The 20,378-nt window shown below is 35.6% G+C and overlaps 1 protein-coding gene across 12 annotated transcripts in view; it reads right to left on the bottom strand.

The window, feature by feature from the left end:
- BSH (transcription regulatory protein SNF5, putative (BSH)) overlaps window positions 1–20,378 on the bottom strand; it is a 269,940-nt gene that overhangs the window by 128,151 nt on the left and 121,411 nt on the right. For 8 of the 12 annotated variants that reach the window (XM_089788052.1, XM_089788055.1, XM_089788051.1 and 5 more), the window contains exons 4-6: window positions 5,500–5,571; window positions 5,308–5,355; window positions 5,104–5,199 (exon numbers count right to left, since the gene is read on the bottom strand). In XM_089788052.1, the coding sequence (XP_089644178.1) occupies window positions 5,104–5,199; window positions 5,308–5,355; window positions 5,500–5,571 (216 nt within the window). The remainder of the gene's footprint in view (window positions 1–5,103; window positions 5,200–5,307; window positions 5,356–5,499; window positions 5,572–20,378) is intronic. The other 4 variants (XM_089788058.1, XM_089788057.1, XM_089788047.1 and 1 more) reach the window with 2 other exon arrangements.

Here is a 20,378-nt window from a genome sequence, read left to right on the forward strand (position 1 = left end):
ATCAAGATCGTGCATTGAAAAAATAAGTAAAACTTGACCCAAATAATGAAGAAGCCCTTGAAAACAGCTCTCAACCACCTGTCCAACTGATAGGAAACTGGAAAACTACCTCTAACTCCTTAAAATCATGCATAAAACCCTAACTCGAATTCCAAAATCAACCTAGAAATATATCATGTAAAACTCATCAAAAATATGCAAAGTACGCAAAAAAATGCTCCCATAACAAACTGCATGCAAAACAGGCCTTAACTGCTCCATAAATCGCCAAAAATAGCACTAAAGTGCTCCATCACTACATGGATAACTCACACTGCCCTTTGACCAATCACGCATGCAAACAATTCTGAAAAAGACTCTAAAAATGCCAAAAATGGCTCCATAATTGACTCCCAGCTCCTAAGTCTGAACTATGCCTCCAAAAATAAAATTTGAACTTTATTCCCTTGCATTTAGGCATTAAAAAATTGAAACTCGCCTTAACTCCCTTCTTTAATTACTATTATTGCATTTTAACTTAACATTAACAAATTGATTTATAAATATCAATTTATTAACATTAATTACATGATTGATGCAAGTAATAATAAATTATTTTGCTCAAAATAATTATTATTAATCAATTAATATAATAACATTTTCATTTTTTCCTAATTTTAGAACAAAATAGAATTAAATTTAAAACTATGTATAACAACTTTCACAAAGTTAGATTATATCAACACATAGTTTTAAATTTAATCAAAGCCAAAGGCAAACCCAAAATTATATCAAATGAAGCTTAAGGGGCTATCAAAAGGCAAAAAAGCAAAATCATTCTCAACATTTCGAGTTGAGAAGATAGAAGAAAAGAGTAGGGTTGAAACCCTAGCCACCATGAGAGCTCCTCCTTGCGATTTTCTGCTATTTGTAGGTTCAGAAGCCATAAACCTGTTGTTATTTCTTTTGTTGGTTAGACGTATGCTTGTTGTACAAGTCGTGGCTGATGGTATCCTCCATCTGATGAGCTTTGTTTCTGCTAGCCGTGAGTTTCTATCTTCATTTCGTGAGTTTCATTGGACACTATGAAGGTTATTTTCTCCATGCCGTGACTGGTTATAATGTTGAGGATTATTTCCTTGTTGTTATATTGGACGCCATGAATGATATTTTCTTGCTCTGGCTGTTTACATAGTCACCATGCGAGTTCTTCTTCTTGTTGTGTGGCTTCATTTCATTCACAAGTTCCTACTAATGAAAGCCGTGAGCTTCTCTTATGGCTGGATGTCGTGATTTTCCCTTTCTTTCATGGCTCTTGGATGCCATATCTGTTGGGTCTTTATTTAGTTTGTGACTCCATTTATACTAGCTGTGAGCTGGAAGATTTCTGATATAGTTTCGTGGGTTTCTCCTTTTGATGGCATGACTCCATATTTCTTTCACAGGTTCCACCACCTTGTGGCTCTGTTGTTGATTTTGTGAGCTATTACTACTATTTCATGGTCTTTCTTCTTTGCTGATGGTGTGAACTCCATTGTTGTTGTGATTCCTTGGATGCCATTAGGATTCTTCTTCATTTCGTGGCTTTGTGATGGCTTTAGCTATGAAGGTATTGTCGTGTTCTATGATGTTGTAGCTTTATCACTCCTTCAGATTTGGGTTTCTTGGCTCATAGGAGCTGAGAGCTATGGAAATTTATGTAAGTTCTTTTATCTTCATTCTTGCTTGAGACATTCGCTATGATGTAAGTTATTTGCTATTGATATTACTTTAGATGCCATGGTTGTTGTAGCTGAATATTTTCCATGGCATGAATATTTACATCTTGTTGTTGTGATTTCATGGTTATTCATGGTTATCTTAATTATCCACTATTGTATATGTTGTGACTCTATCTGCTGTTATCTTTTTCTCTCCATGGTTTTACTGTGAATTACTTGGAGATGAATGTTTGCTATGGTTTGATGCTTGTTGTAACTGTTCTTAAATCTTCTACCAATAACAGGTCACCACTGTAATAACTCAAATTCTATCAAATTATTTTGTCCTTTTTGATGCTTCATTGCCAAGAACAAGTTAAATGTTATTTTTGCCATAAGACCCCGCTTTCAAGAAATGCAAGTTCTTATATATTTTGTTGTAGCTAAAACTGGTTTTAATTGATTCTGAAGATTGTATTGGAAACATTCTTGCTGCTGTCATGAAATCTGCAATTTATTTTCTTGTATTCTATCTCATTCCTTTTCTAGAATGCTGAAAATCTGCATGCTATTGTACTTTTACTGCTATGAGCTTGGTTGTAGCATTCATTGTTTTTTCTTCTCTGCTTTTATGACACTTAATTTGTTCTAAGATGTTGCTATTCCCTCAGCTTGTAGACTAAGAATTCCATATGCCCTCCACGATTCGACTAAAAGGTTTCAAACCTATAACATATGTATGTCCCTTTGACAATCTCCTCATGTCTTCAACCTTCTGCTATGGTTTGAACAGAAGGTCACATACTTGTAATTTACGTATGCCCCCTCAACAGTCTCCCCATGTCTTTAGTCTTCGCCTCTACATGATTTGACCAAAAGGTTTCACGCTTGTAATTTATATGTGTTCCTTCAATAGTCTCCTCAGTCCTTCAGTCTTAGCCTCTACATGATTCAGTCGAAAGGCTTCATGTGTGTAATTTATGCAAGATTCTTCAACAACCTCAAACTTCATGCCTGTATCTGCACATGAAACAAACTTATTAGCATAAAACCTACTTTGCTTTCAAATATCTCTCTTGCATTCACATCTTTTAATGTAGTTATCTGTCTAAATAACCATGTTGTAGGAACGCTAAGTAGTGTAGAGATAATTGGAAAGATTTCCATTGCTTAGTTCGTATAAACTAATCCTCTTCTTTTTTTCATTTTTGCAAGTCTATTCCCAGATGGAGATGTGGGCTCAAACCTTCAACATTCAGAACAACGATCCTTCTATTCAGGCAATGGAGGCCTTTCCCCTTATCTTATCAGTACTTTTTCGTTTATACAATGTGTTTATTCAGATATTATGTTAGCAGCTGAGAATGCTTATGTGGTATCTGAATGCATTGTATTAAGTACTGTTTAAAATTTGAACACTTTGTACCTTATCAAAACAATTTTGAATATCTCAATAAAATGTACTGTTTTGGTTCTTGTATCTCGATGTTAGCAACTGAGAATGTTTGTGTGGTATCTAAATGCATTTTATTAAGTGCTGTTTAAAATTTGAACACTTTGTACCTTATCAAAACAATTTGAATATCTCAATAAAATGTACTATTTTTGTTCTTGTATCTCGAATAAAAATGATCAATTTTTCTTGTTTATTGATTTATGTACTTTACTTTCTGCATCCATTTCATTCTGTAACATGTATGCTCAGCAACTTAAAACACCTAGCACAGTATAAAGGCAAGCATAACATGGCAATTTAGGAGTTATGTTAAATTGGTAACAAAGCCATTAAGGAATGATGCCCAGCTTCAAGGAGTGAATGCATGATGGAAATGGGCTGTTATTTGGTCTCCAACTCCAGCATTTGGGGGTTTCTTATCACTGAATGAAAGCTACAACATGTTCTGAGATTTTAATAGAAAGTGGCATCCATGAATCCATCTCCTCTAATGTTGTTAATTTAGTTCTAAGTTTTCAATAAATGGTAAGTAAATGCAAATAATTTCCTAAATTGAATAAAGAGGAGTTCTTGTGAATGGTTTGCAGCAGTTAGTTTATACGCAAACTGTTTGACAAAATGTCTTTGAATAATCTGGTGCATTTTCAGAATGATAAATCTATCAAGTGTTTGTCTTAATGTTTGTTCTATGTACGTATAAAGTTAAGGGATATTAATTTGTTTTGAACTTACAAGTGTTTGATAAAATGCTTATGTAAGAGTTTAAAAGATTGCAAAACAATGAATATCTATCAATTATCAGAACTTAGAAGTAGTTGAATTGAGCCAGCAGGCCTCATTACACCAAACAGCCTTTGCAGAAAAAAACTAGGCTAATTATTCACAAAATGCTTTTGCTAAGAATGGAGACATTAAAAAGGGCTCATTACACCAAACAGCCTTTGCAGAAAAAAACTACGCTAATTATTCACAAAATGCTTTTGCTAAGAATGGGGACATTACAAAATGCAATCTTTAGGCATTAAGTAAAGAAAATGTGCTAGTTTATATGCATTCTAAATTGCATCTTCTTACCCAGGAAAATAATAAGTAAAGGAAGGGTCAACAAAATTGTAAGACATAGACCCAATCTTCACTTACTGAGAAGTTGGATAGCCAGCATACTTTTACTACAACTGCTAATTAGGTTGCATATGGTTCTTCTGATTCACCTGAATCACCTAATGTCAATGGTGATGATAATATTGATTTCGATGATGACTCATATGAGGCAGATTACTGATAGTATTAATTTAATATTGAGCGATGAACATTTATCATAGCATTGAAGTTTGAGAGCTTGATATTGAATTGGTATAATTGTATTTCAAATACCCAATATTCATGACAGTTTTGTTTATCATAAGTATGATGTCATATTTTGAACTTGATTCCTGTTTTTTATGAGGAAATATAAAATATGTATGTTTTTATATTTTTTATATGTTATTTATATGGAGGTACCCAGGACATACCAAGCTCAGGATAAAGAAAGGATTTTCCATACCACAATACCGAATGCACATAAACCCATACACAATATCAATTGGCAACATCTCAGGTTGACGTCTTGTGTCTTTGGTGAATAAATATATGGGGTTAAACATATAGGCAGCCAATATGTAGTTGAACCTTTTTCATATGTTTCCTAATTACCATGTGCTTGATATTTTTTCACAGAACCGAATTTAAAGAAACTTTTCCAAAACATGAAAAAGTGTACTCATCTGCAATCCTTTGGTCATGTCTTTGACACATGAGCCAGGTTTCAATGACTAGGAAAGATAATTAGTGAAAAGCAGTGTTCATGGCTAATATATCAGACAGTTCATATCATTTAAGATTATTAGCTAACATTAGGAGATTCACAGTTAACTGGTACTATCATAATGCAAATGATTCTGGTTACAACTGAAGACCAGTCAATACAAATTCTCTTACTCCAACTTCAGGATCCTCAATTTCAAGATCTTTACAAAAGACCCTTGAAAACTCCTCTGGATCACTCTCAAGATTGTTTACATCCTGGAAAGCACCCCATAAACAAAACAAAAATGTTAAGAGATGTGAAGACTACAAATACTTGGTCTATCTGTTTGCTTAACAATTTAAATGAATCATAACAAAATTTACCCATAAGAACTGATCTTTGATTACAGTCTTGTTCACTCTTAGATCCAGCTTTTGTCAAAAATAGCCACAACATGTCTATTAAAGTCAAAGTCTTATATAGGGAGTTTTGAGAATATAAAAAAAAAATTGCACATGATATAAATCCTATACGAAAAAAAATGAGAAAATACCAAATTTTGTTGTAAAATAAACCTTAAAAGGCAGCACTTTTTCTCCTGTATTCATTTCCTGACCTTCAAATGATCGAAACTCTGCTAACTGTGACTGAAATGAACACCAGAGGCAATAAGATAAGATGTGAATTAAAAGGAGACCATCACAGATGCTGCACTATCCCTAAGCAAGCAAGAAATCAAAGTGATGCACAATTGTTTTATGCTAGAACTACTAATACACCAGTGCATAAATATGCCCAATAGAGAAGATCCTGTTCAACATACTTTGTTATAAAATTTGTTTTAATCATAACAATGGAAATCTTTAGTGTATACAAAAAGAATAAGGAGCCTTCTTGAAAGAAAACCATCTATACAGAAAACTAAAAAAATAAATTCAAGTCAAATATTTATGTCAAACAAATCATCATAGATAACAAGCTGACAATCATCTTTGGTTAGAGGCAATCATATTACACAAACACCCAACAATCTGCTAAACTAATAATATTTGAATACCATATTTGCACCAACCATTTCTCTCAAAATGAATATCTTATCTCTTTGATCATTTCAATATACTTCCAAAGGTGCATACTGAGAATGGGGACCAAATGCGCAGAACTCTCCAGAAGATTTTGTTTTGAATCATTTTTTTTTTTTTATAAATTTGGGAGGGGGGGGGAGGGGGGAGGGTAAGTGCTTTTGACTGAAGCTTTGAACCAGTGAGGTCACATAGGATGACCTCATCCCTGAAAATGTGCCAAACCATCCTCTATTTATCTCCTATCTGGCTGAGGGCACCAGCTGTCTGTTCCCTGGTCCCCGAAAAGATGGACAAACCTCCAAAATACTGTTGCCACCGTCCACCGCCACCGCCATCATACACCTCCATACTTCCATGTTGTGCCTTCCTAGTGGTGTGTAGTACAGACTCTATTGCTGTAAGATCACGTCTTAAAAGTACCTTCAAATTTGTAAGTTTCCTGAGTTTTGTGCATCACCATTTCATCAAACACTAAACTTACCAACTGCCCATGACAGACCTTCTGACTGGACATCTGGTATTATTTGTTAATTGTCTCTTTAAACAGTGATTAAATAATGAAATCCAAGGCAGTGGCAAATATGAGCATGTAGATATAATATTAACACACTCAGATTTGCTCAACAGAAATAAACTGAGAATTTCTCGAACAGATTTAACATACAATGGCAATATACTTCAAATAGGTAGAGTATGCTCTAACCTTTAATCATGAAACATTCATTCCAATCTAAACTGTATGTTGTTTATTAATCCTTTGGACATAATATAAGAGAATGCCTGAAACATGAGGTTGACCTTTGTAATGGTACGTACTGAGCAGGTAACTAAAAATAGAAACAAAACAGAGCAATCTAACCTCGTCTTGCCACCATGAATACTAATAATCAACTACAACCTGCTATAATGTTCTCAGGTGCTGAAGTCTGGTTCTAACAGTAATTACTGGTTCTCCAAACAGTATGATATAGTAATCTCTGCTCATAATCTACTGCTTTGTGCACCAAATAGGAACTCTCTTCCACATCTCCAATGCAATAATTGCAGCAGACATTGTAATGTCCCCATTAGTTACCAGCATCAGAATTTCAGAGATTAGCCTAATATTGGACCATTGTAGGCTAATGAGGATGGTTAGAGGGTCTTTTGAGGATCGATTCATCTCCAACTTTCAGAAATTTATGGATTTGGCCTTTGTTCAATGTCATTTGGACTCCATTTGCCATACTTACTATGTATAGTAAGTCATGGGTAATAGAGATGGACCATTTCTATTTTTAGAAAGTGTATTTGGTCACATGGGGAATTATGAGGAGAGATTCCTATCTCAGGCAGCATGGCAATCAGACAAGTATTTCAAGAGATGTTAAAGTTCAAGTGACTTAGGTGATTTATTTAAATATTTTAAAGTTATAAAGTTTTGATTACGTAAAAACAGGTTCTAAAGGACCTGAAACCTTTAACAAAGCATCTGAGAAATACAAACATAAAAGATCAGATAACAAATGGCCTCGAAGAACATAAAAAAAAAACCACAGAAACAGGAGGCCAAAGTACAGCTATGCACTAAAAAACAGCAAAAGAAAAGCAAAAGGACAGCTCCCGGAGAGCTACAGAGTCCTCAACAGGTCCGCAACTTGGTCTACCAAAATGTTCATATTTTCCACAAAAGCTTTCATTTCATCCAGCTTTTTTGCTTCCACTCCTTCAGTCTTCTTGGAATTGGCCCTTGTGCACTTGCTTGGGCCCTGGTCCTCATTCACTCCTTTATAAAGTTATAAAGTTACTTAAGTGACTAAAAGACGAAATTGGCTTTTAATCCCACATTGCCTAGTTGTTTGTCTCTTCCCTCATATCGAGGTTATAAAAGCATGGAGCTACATTGGGATGGATACTATGAATATATGTTATTATTGAAAGCCTTATTGGTTGCTTAAATGTGACTGTGTTCTTCTTAGGGACGAAGCCCCTTAGGAAGTGGGAAGCTAGACACAGCCCCTGTCTTCTTTGTGAGTTCTACACCAGACTTGAAGTTTGTTGGACAATAGGTTCATTCATTACTAAACAACATCTTTTATGTTAGCTGAGCAGTTCGTTGGGTGGATGGTTACTTCAGCAGCTAAGTAAAGACAGAGCCAAGAGCCACATGAAGAGTAGAAGAAAATACAAGGTACTCAACATAACTCTCCGAGCCTTATTAATACTTGCAGACTGTAGCATAATCAAAGGTGGAGGTCCAATTAAGAGAGGAAGTTCTGCAGATATTTATGGCAGCTACACTATAGGAGGCACGGGTTGCAGTATTGAGAGATGGATCTATCCAACCGACTGGTAAAACAAAACCAGAATTCCCTCAGCAGTCTGATATAACAGCAGTCTGATAATTGTTTGATACAAAAGTGATTAGAGCATCCAAATGCTGCCTGGCAGTATAATAATTGTTTGATTGGGAAGTGGAGTACAGGTAGCTCCAGCAGTCTGATACAACATCGATTATAGCTTCGAATGCTACCCCAAAGGATTGATAGAGGATCTGTGTGTGGCTCATTCATTCATATGCAGGGATTGGTACTTAGCCGACATAAGTGAGGTGACATAGAAGAGCAGGGAGACCACAGGTCAAGGCCTTCACACCAAGACAGATTCTAGTAACCAATACAGGTAGCAGAGTGACTGGGCATTGGCAGCTCCAGAACAGTGACCTTGAAGAGTATGTTGTAGATGAGCAGTCCAGTTTATTAGCAGCTGCAGTATACAGGTTCCAATATTTCCTTGTCTATGTTTGTAATACCATGTGTTGGTGTTTTAAACATAAATAATTATGTGTGAACTCATTCAGTAATTATTTCTCTATAATCCAAGTTAGACAAAAAGTTGTATGGGATCTGCTGTACTTGAAGAGTAATATAAATATAATACTGTTATTTTCTGAGGTTGTCACACTGTATGCAAATTCCGAACTCATATTGTTATATATATTCTGGAGTTGGACTATTCACAGCAGCATCAGAGTTTAATGCCAAGGTTACATGCCAACTGTTTGACAAAATTTCACCAGCCAGAGTTCAACTTCATTGATCAAACTAAGCAGGGATTATTACAGACATGTATGATACCTCAATCTGCAAACCTGCATACCTCAACTCCCAGCTATCATGTTTTCAATGGCCAGCAGACATGGTTTATACCTGCAAGAATCTCCATTCTGAAAGCTGTCTTCAATATACAGCAATAAGTCCAGGATCAAAATCCCTATTCATTCCATGATATTGACACACAGTGAATTTTTTTGAGAAATATTGCCGGCTCAAAACTTTACAATAAACAGCTTGAATCATAATTTTGGCAAACTAAGGGGCATCCACTATTTTACAAGCTAACTTCAGAAATATTAAAGATCTCCTTTGACCCCGTTATCTTTACAACCCAAGAAATATACAGTTTGATACTTCAGTATTTCTGAATCTGCAATTATTTCCACACCATCTTACATAACCCACCTCCAGAAATATCTAATTAACATATCAAGAGCGAGCCAATAATCTTTGTGAATTAAGCATTGACTATAATGTTGTGCACCCAGCATCAACTGATGGAACCTAAAATATTTTTTCCCAGTTCAGCTATAGACTGTATTACTTAAAATAATCCGCACTTATAATAAACGGCAACTTTAATTGCATCCCATTATAAAATATTGCAATATTTCATGGATCTGTAATAAGCCGCACAAACATATTTTCAAGAATAACATTGGTTTGGAAAATTAGTAAATGACAAAGAAATATAAAGTGTCAACTTTTTTATATAAATCAATGGCAGTTGAAAATAAAATTGATTGCAGACTTTAGGAAATAATGACGACAATCATTAAACCTTCCTTTGCCATATAAGCATTGGCTTTCCAAATTGCTGAAAATAACAAAATCAAGATATTTCAGATGTGCATGCTCAAATCTTTGAGCTCTTATAAATCTGTTTATAGAACAAGGCTTTACCAATTTTCTCTAGAGTGACTACTGCTGTTCGATCACTCCACAGAGAAGAACCAGATTTCTGTCCAGCTCTCCTATCAAATCCTTGAAGGCGTTCGTCTCAAGAAGTTTCTGTTAATGACTACGCATCAACAATTTTATCAAATCCAACAAGATATCTCAACATGACTGAATAATTCTCTCCATAAACTTTTATAGCAATCTCCAAGAAACTCTTGGCTTTTCCAGCTTGTCTCTTCACCTTCCATTTCATTGTCTTTTAATTTACAACAAAGTGACTAATGTTATAACTCTGGCTGGTAAAATAACTCACTTCAATTGCTCCATTAAAAAATTAAACTTAATTGCTCCATTAAATAATTAAACTAAGTGTCACTGTATTTTGACAACTCAAATTTTAATTATTTAATTAAATTTTCAAATGTCCCATAAAGGGGACATTACAGCCCTCCCTTCTTAGAGATTGTTTGTCCTCAAGCAATCATGAATGTGCATACTGATATCAGGATCCTGAATAAATTTGCAAACAGCTTAATTACACAATCAGGAACAACCAAAATCAAAACCTTTCTCTGAAACCCAACATAACAAACATCCAGGAAATGCAAAATGAAAATCCTGCAAACTGCAATACCTCTTTCTGACAGGGAGTACATCTCATACCATGATAAAGTATAATCCGCTTCATACAATCATTCAGCCTTTTCTTTGTAATGTCCCTTGAACTTCTTCATTGAACTTACGAACTCCTGGCTAATGAACCTGCAATATATGTTAGTATTCCAGTAAAGATAGATATAAATTAGGAGATTGGATCTAATTACAAAAATTTGTATGTGAGAATTAAAGATCCTAACCCCCACTTAATTCCCTTCTTGAGAAGAGGTTGTGATCAGATGCTTAGGTATTGGGGGAGTGCTTCCTGGGACTCTAATTATTTAGAACAGCTTTCCACTAAGCACCATCTCCTCGCTGAATTTCCTCTATTCAAGACCTTATGGATAATGAGTATTGATGTACCCATCCTTCCTACAAGAGATTTCCCTCATTCTAGGCCTTATGAATAACTCGTTGAGTCCATCCTTTCATATGCATATGACTTAAGCCTTTCATTATACTGACCTGAAGAAATATTCAATCTCTATTTTTTATCAATTTGATACTCTGCTGCTAGGTAAATCCTTCAAAGATACTTTGATCTCTGCATTGATTCCTTATAGGAGTTGTAACATTTAATGGAGTGTCCCGATGCAATAATGTCCTCTATTATAAATAATGTAACTTGGGACTGTGCTACATGTTAAGATTGTAGCTTAAGTCAGATTGAATTGACGTAAAGATAATTCTTTTATGGTTATTGGGAATCATCATTTCGACAAATATATCTACTTATATATATATATATATATATATATATATATATATATATATATATATATATATATATTATTGTTAATATGTTATCTAATGATGATTAACCATAGAGACATGTCTCTTCATGAGACATGTCTCCTCCTCTCATATTTACAAGTCATTCAAATCTGCATTTGGAACACACCAATATGATGGCAGTGTTATTACATTTGCAGAAAACGATCTTCGTTACTCAACATGGTATCAAAGCTTAGGCTACAATTGTAAGAAATATCCATATACTAAGAAGAGATAACAAGTAGAAGAAAGGCGTGAATGGCAGTCGATTTGGAGGAAGAAGACAACAGATGGCTATGTAGGAAACATAATCATATACTTAGCACGTCACATTCACACCTTATGCATATTGGCACCCTCACATCCAAAATAGAGCCAGAGATATTTAATGAATTAATACTATGCATCCTAACAAGCGAAACAGGCAACGGATTCAACATAAAGTCAACATTCTAAGGAATAGAAGACAATCGGCAAAAAATCCATTGGAACAGGATATAGAAGCAGAAATAGAAAACAATACAAGAAAATCCCGTCAATGCAAATCTTAGGAAAAACATTTTTATTGCAGAAAAGCATTCGGCAAGAAACAAACCACATTCACTCCAATACATATTAAGAAATTAGATGATTAAATTAAGAAAGAAGATAAAATCATACTGTCCAGTGATACATATTGTCAAGAATTATATTATTTAAACTTGGCTATTAAAGAATTGTGGATCCCGAGGATTATCAATTCCATCCTTTAAGCAATCAGTTCATCCAGTCAAATTTTCCACCTTGTGAATTGCACATTGTTGAGCCTTGCACATCACACAATAGAGTTCTAGCACATAGCAGGCAAATCAAATTTACTCACACATAGGCTAGACCGACCACACACATCGCACGAATTACATTTTTGAAGGAAAAAATAAATAACAAGAAGCAGTGATGTAGACAGAACACTACCATATGCAATACAACATTTGAGTTCAGGCATGATTTTTCTTTCCGAAAATAATGACATCCACATGAGGAGAAAACGGAAATGAGGTCGATACTAAATTAAGAGATACATTACAGCCAGATATAGAAGCAATGTGGCAGATTATCTAACTAGAAAACCAACCAAAAATATTAGACAACAGAAAGGAAGAGCGCACTTAAACAGATAGTGGGGGGCCCTCAAGACCTGGTTAGCTTGTCTTTGTCTGACATTATATCTCAACAGATGAAGAGGGAGGCAATAGTGTTGATAACCATGTTTGATACCATCAAAATATCTCCACTTCACATCAGTACTATTCTAATTTGTGTAATTTGTGTTATTGAATTTGAAGATGGAAAGATGCATGTCAGATGTTGTGTCATAAAACTTTCCACCATCACTACCTTCGCTAATGGCTACACAGAAAGAAAGAATGCCCAAGATGCAGATCGAATATATTGAAGATGATTTCAATAAACACCTCAACAAACCTCCTCAAATCAGCAGAGGACGAGATCTTCACTCACCTCTATGGCAGTGAAACATTTATACTACGATGATCTCTAGCTCATGTCGCACAGCGGTTGTTGATCCCATAATCATACAATGAACACTTCATGTGATCGTGAGCTAAACCTACTGCTCGACTCATTGAGGTGGTAATTTGAAATGATATAAAACATAGTCTCTATGTACCTAGGAATGGTAATATGAAATGCAAAAGGGTGTGAAATTGTCTAAAGGAAAATAGAAGCTTTCTAAGTAGAAGCAAATAAATATTAATATCAGAAGAGATTGCAATCCTTCTTAGTAGCTATTTGAATTTGCATACTCGGGAATAGTTGCAAGGAGTCGATTGGGAGAGAGCACACTTTGTGCAAAAATGAAGTTGGAACAATCCCAAGGAGAGGAAGATTCGCTACAACAGCGGTTCAGGAAGGATCATTACAACCATTTGAATAAGAGCCATTCACTATGAAAAGTCAAAGAAGATGAGTACTACAAAGGAGTTGTAGAATACGTAATAACTGCAGATTGGTAATTTAAATTTATATGGACTAAACCTTAAATAGAATATAAATAAGTTGGATGAAGAGGTGATGTCTAATATAACTGGGTGGAGAATTAGGATTTTGATTAGATATCTCTATAATGATTTATACATTAAAAGGTTTTGGAGATATTCACAATACTATAGAAAATTATGATTATTTTCAGTTGATGGATAAATCACTTTGAGGTGGATGTCGATGTAACTCTTCAAATTGGATGATGGAGTTCTCTCAAATTCCAATGACGATATTGGAGTTGTTCATAGATTTGCAACCCAATGACTGAAAACTCTATGAGTGAGAAATTGAAGGGGAATGTTAACCAATGTTCCATTCCCATTTGAACCATACTAAGAAAGGAGATGTTTCATTCTCAGATGCTATGGACCCTCGTGTAAAGATATTGTGCAGGCTCAATCTTATGACAGTAGCTCCAAAGAAGTTGTGATGTAGAATTCATTTAATAATCAAGCTGGATAAAATGAGGCTCATAAAGAAAATATTCGTAATGATTGAGATCATGAGTATCCTTCTATATTAAGAGGGAGTTTGACACTTCTTCAAAAGGCAACGTAGGATCTCAAAAGATTGATACTCAGAGGGAGTCTAAAAATACATGTGTGACTGCATGATTTTGATTGGCCTAACCTTGTGTACATCATGAGGAAACAACTTATCACCAGAAAGTCGAAAGATTCATATCAGATTCAAAGGGAGATTGACAAGCATCCTTAGGCGAAGAGAGCTTTAAGGGAGTAATTAAAGGACCTGACTACTGTGGATCATTGTTTAGAGGGAGAATTTTTGAAGTGTGATCTCTTCTTTATAAGGGAGAAATTCGAAGTGAAATTCTTTATAATGTACTCTCCTTTGTGAGAGAGAAGTTTGAGGTGAAAACCCTTGTTTCACCCTCTAGGAGCAGCTATGGTGGGTTCACCCTTTGACTTAGTTCATGATGGATATCATGTGAGTTACTACATGATGCGGTTGAGATTTGTCATAAAAGGTGACGACCTTTCATTTGATATATGTGTGAGGTCACTATTGTAAGGTGACCATCTTAGAAAAAAATTGACCATATTATCATGATAGACTTCATTAAGTTGTTTTCCTGGAATGTGTCAAAATGTATCATGATTGACTACATTAAATTGTTGTCCTGGAATGAGCCAGAAAGCATGATATTGTGGTTGTTGTGTTGTATTCTTGATCCATTATCATGATAGACTACATTAACTTGTTGTTTTGGACAATTCCAAAAGTCATGACAATAAGTAAATCATGATAGTCCTGGACTAAGCTAGAAATCATGAGATCAAGACTGACTACCTGACCAACTATGTGTCCCGAAATGTGTCGGAAATCAAATAATATATACTCTTAAAGTGATATAATTGTGTATAAGCATTTTTTATGCAAGTTCAAATATGAGATTATTGAGATTAAGAAAGTGATCATATCCTCCCTTGCTAAGGAGTGTTAAAGTAATAGCTTTAGTTGGATCTGATATCAATATATGGAACATACATATACGTATATGTATATACATGCATATGTAAATACATATACATACATATATGTACATGATTGACTTACTTCACATACTGATATCTCATGTTATTCGATAGTTTATGATCATTGCCCTAATCAAGATGTATATATTAATAGATATGTTATGAAAGATCCTCTCACTGATTCATCACATTAATGATATTTGTCATGATGGACTACATTAAATGGTTGTCCTTGAGATCATGGTTGTTATTTGATAGACTACATTCAGTTGTTATCCTGGAGTGTCGGAGATCAAATAACACACATCTTTCCAAGATATAACATATTCTTTTGGTAGGCATCAAGGATTTGATGCCAGTACACATACCAAAAGAATATAAGTATAATGAATATCATATTGATAATTCTTATTGAATCATACTTTGGATTATACTGAAAGATAACATCTAAGTTGATGGATATATGGTGATATGCCATTCCAAGAATATCATATTGAGATGATCTCTCCATATGCTTGAGAGCATAATGTGTTCTATAACAATCCTCCCTAGCTAAGAGGGAGTGTTAAGATTTCAACTTCAGTTGGATTGAATTGACCTGAAGATAATTCTTTTATGGTTATTGGGAAATCATCATTTAGACAAATATATCTACTTATATATTATATTATATATATATATAAAATCTTATATATAATATATATATACATATATATTATATATTTAGATATGGCTATCAATATGATTGTTAATATGTTATCTAATGATGATTAACCATAGAGACATGTCTCTTCATGAGACATTTCTTCTCCTGTCATATTTATAAGTCATTCCAGTCTACATTTGGAACATACCAATATGATGACGGTGTTATTACATTTGTAGAAAACGATCTTTTTTACTCAACAATATAAGGAATCTTTGAGATTTTTGTCCTAGTTCTTCTTAGAACTGAATCTCTCAATACTGATTTATGTGTTGTTGTGGAACTATAATGTTGTGGTGATAGTCAATTTATGATGATTTATGGAGTGACACCAAGGGAGTAATGATGGGAAGATATATGATTTCTTAGTGGCTTTATGAATGAATATTTAATATGAATATTAATATTAATCAGAATAGGTTCCCTTGTGCTTAGTTTGAGGTTTTACATTGGTGAAATGATACTTATCGGGGTTTGTAATAATGGAGATGATCTATGGTGTAAATAACCTTGGTTTCCCTCTGCAAATCTTGATCAACTAATGAACAAATTCACTCCTTGGTATTTCAATTTCCTCATTTATTTATGAAGAAAAGGGAAGATAAACTATATTTTTCAGAATTCTTACTAGTGTTCGATTACACAAGGAAAGTATTAAGTTTAAGCAAACAACTCTAGATTATGGCATATTTTAAATCAAGGAAACACCAGTGTTATTGAACAACTTAATGCAATTACAAACTTAGGAAAACTTGATTGTTGTATGTGTTTGCAGATGCCGGCAATGGTGAATGTAGGAGCTGCCAAGGAATTCTGATTTCCGTATGCGTTGGAGATGCCGGCAATAGTGAATGCAGGAGCCACCAAAGAATTCTGCCAATGGCTGCCAGCAGCAGTGGTAATGTCCAACATGGCAGAGATGACCCACAGCTGCTACCTTTGAATTCCCAACGCAAATCAGAGAGTCACGCCCAAACTCTTTCATATAATTTCGTCCCCAATTGCAATGGCAGCAAATGATACTTGGCATTTGATTTTAACTCACTCCATAGGTAGCTCATGGTAGCACAAGGATTATATTCGGCCCCTTTCCTAGCCATCCTTAGCAACCTTACCTTTGCATCCAAACTGAACTCAGCCCACACATTTTCCAGAAAACCACACTCTCAACAATTATTTGATCAAATTGAACTTCTTCAACTTCCAGTAGTAACAATTCATCCACCCCCTAAAACTCCATCTCCTTAAATACAGTGAACACAGTAGGAGAAATGATAATTGTTTACCTCAGCACAATTATCAAAGCCAAACTCAGAATTTCCTCAAAAAACCCAGGCAGTCGATATGAGCAATAAGATATATTACATCAAGCTAATCTCTCCAAAACAAAAAGCTACATTTATAACACAAATTGAGCTATCCAGCTTCACTCTCACACTTTTCGCTTAAAAGGCAACTTTATAATATAAAGTTAGGACACTTTATAATATAAAGTACTTATGCTTATTAAATGTGAATTAAATCATTAGCCAACAAGCTCATCGATAAATAATGTAATAAAGAAATCCCAAAGAGATCAAATATCCAAAACCAAAGGACCATCCTGCCTACATTGCTCAATCCAAAAATAGCAACTAACCAAGAGTGACTGACTAAAAATAGTAAGTCCCAAAATAGCAATCTCACAACAAAGACCCCCAAAACCAATCATCAACTCACAAGAGTCGCAATAACAAGCAAATTAACCCACACTCCTGAGACCTACTAAATCGGGTACATTACAGTCCTCCCTCCCCAAGATTGCTTGTCTTCAAGCAATCGAAGTTCAAAATGCTGTAGAATATCTTCAGGCTCCCAAGTAGCATCCTCATCTGGAAGATTCTGCCACCTAACCAAAAACTCACGAATGGTTCTCTATCGCAGTTGCTTTTCCCTAGTATCAAGTATTGCTTCCAAAATCAACTCCTATCTCCCTTTGTCATCCAACAAAGGCAAAACAGGAGAAGGTCTCACTTGATGACCCAAAGCCCCTTTGAGGTGTGAAACATAGAACACATTATGAACTTTTCTATCATCGGGCAACTACAACTCATATACCACCTCACCAACCCGTCACACAATCCAAAAGGGTCCATAATATCATGGCTTAAGTTTCTCAACTCCACTCTTGATCGAAGATTGCCGATATGGTTGTAACATCAAGTAGACCATATCGCCTACCTAAAAAGTCTGAGTTGTTCTCTTCTAATCAGTATACTGCTTTTGCTGATTTTCTGCCTTCTATATATTATCTTTCAAGGTCCTCACTACATCCTGGCTGTCTTGTAGCAACTCCCCGGCACTTGGTACTCTGCTGCCACCACATAACAAGTCCACAAAACTAGGTGGATCATATCCATACAAAGCTCTGAAAGGCGACATTTGTATAGTCATATGATGAGTGGAATTGTAACAACATTCACATATGTGAATCCACTTGACCCAAGCCCTCTGTTGGGAAGAGACATAATTCCAAAGATATCTCTCTATCCACTTATTTATTGTTTCTGTCTGGCCATCGGTTTGCAGATAGTAGCTGGTGCTAGGAGCCAACTCAGTCCCACACAATCTAGAAATCTCCTGCCAAAAATGACCCATAAATCTATTGTCACAGTCACTCACAATGGTTTTAGGTAAACCATGCAACCCGAAAATCTCTTTGAAAAACAACTCAACCAACTGCATAGCTGAACAAGTAGTGGTAATAGGGAAGAAATGAGCATACTCTATGAGCCTATCTACCACCACATATATACAATCCCACCGTTGGGTTTTGGGTAAACCCACTATGAAGTCCATAGAAATTCCCTCCAACTTCCTCTCAAGGATAGGAAGTAGTTGTAATAAACCAGCTGGGTATGTGTGTTCGTGTTTGTTTTGCTAACAAACCGAACACTCTGGGACATAGTGATAAACAACATCCTTCAACCCTTTCGATGATAATCTCTCCCAAACCTGTCTATAAGTCTTGAAAAAACCCGGATGACCAGCCATAGGAGAATCATGGAATACCCCTTAAGTAATCTGACGCACAGCTGAATCTAGAATCAAATAAATCCTCCCCTTGTAGATAATCAACTCCCATAAAAGCGAATATCTGTCATCCTTAATACTACCATCCACAATACTTGTCGCCCTTGGTCCCTAGCATATTCAGCTATAATTAAATGCCTCCAATCCTCTGAAATATCAAAAACTACACAAAGGTGAGGTCTCCACGAAAGAGCGTCTGCAACTACATTTTGAGTCCCCTTGATATAGGAGATATCAAAATCATAAGGTTGTAGCTTGCTGACCCATTTCTGCTACCTTTCATTCAAATCCCTCTATCCAAAGAAATGTCTCATGCTGTTATGATCAGTCTTAATGCAAAACTTGTTGCCCACCAAATACTACCTGAATTTAGACAAAGCATGCACGATGGCTAACATTTCTTTATCATAAATGTTGAAAGTTCTCTCTAGACCCCACAGCTGCTCTTAAAAACTATAGGATGTCAACCCTGGGATAAAATAGCACCAATACCCTCTCCTTAAGCATCACAATGCAAATCGAAAGGCCTAGAAAATCAGGTAAAACTAATACTGGACATGAAGTCATAATAATCTTGAATTTCTCAAAACATTCCTGTGCTTATGCAGACCACTGGAAAGCACCCTTACAGGTCAAATTAGTAAGAGGAGCGGCGTGTCGTGAGAATCCGGCAACAAACATCTAGTAAAAAGCACAAAGTTCAATAAACCCCCTTAACTGTGTTAGAGTCTTAGGTGTAGGCCATTCTACAATAGCACGGATCTTATCTAGGTCCATGCGAACTCCACCAGTACGAATAATATGCCCCAAGTAAAGCAACTTTCTCATACCGCGGGTGCATTTGGACTCCTTGGCATACAAGGAAGCCCTAACCAGAATACCCAAAACTATATCCAAATGACCAACATGATCATCCCAAGTCTTGCTTTAAATCAAAATGTCGTCAAAGAAGACTAGCACAAACCTGTGAAGCTGACTGTGGAACAACCTGTTCATGGTAGACTGAAAGGTGGCAGGAGCATTAGTAAGGTTGAAGGGCATGATTAAGAACTCAAAGTGCCCATAGTGACATCTAAATGTTGTCTTCTCTATATCCTGTTCTCTAACCCGGATCTGATGATAGTCGGACCTCAAATCAATTTTCAAAAAATAATTTGTCCCATTCAACTCATCAATGAGCTCATCAATCCGTGGAATGGGATACCGGTTTTTAATAGTTCTCTTATTTAACATTTGGTAATCAATGCACATCCGAAGGGTGCCTTCCTTCTTCACCAAAACACCTGAAGAAGCGAATGGGGACTTACTTGGCCTAATATGCCCCCAATCAAATAGCTCCTGTATGGTCTTCTCAATCTCATCTTTAAGCCTCTTTGGATGGCAATAAGGAGTAACCATAATAGGCTTGGTGCCCTCCTCTAACTCAATAATATGCTCAATCCCACAATCTGGTGGCCTACCAGGGGGTAAATCATTAGAGTGTTTAATCCTCGACTGCTGGATATCTGGGTGATATTCTGCCTCCTCAATATTCTTTTGAGTTGCCATAATCCTGCACTCCGCAACCCAATCAACAATATCTTATGATGAAACAAGTGTTGTATATGCCTAAGTGAAATCTACTTC

The sequence above is a fragment of the Cupressus sempervirens genome, chromosome 6, assembly GCF_028749045.1.
Source record: "Cupressus sempervirens isolate cs-2001-9-10 chromosome 6, ASM2874904v1, whole genome shotgun sequence".
NCBI lineage: Eukaryota > Viridiplantae > Streptophyta > Pinopsida > Cupressales > Cupressaceae > Cupressus > Cupressus sempervirens.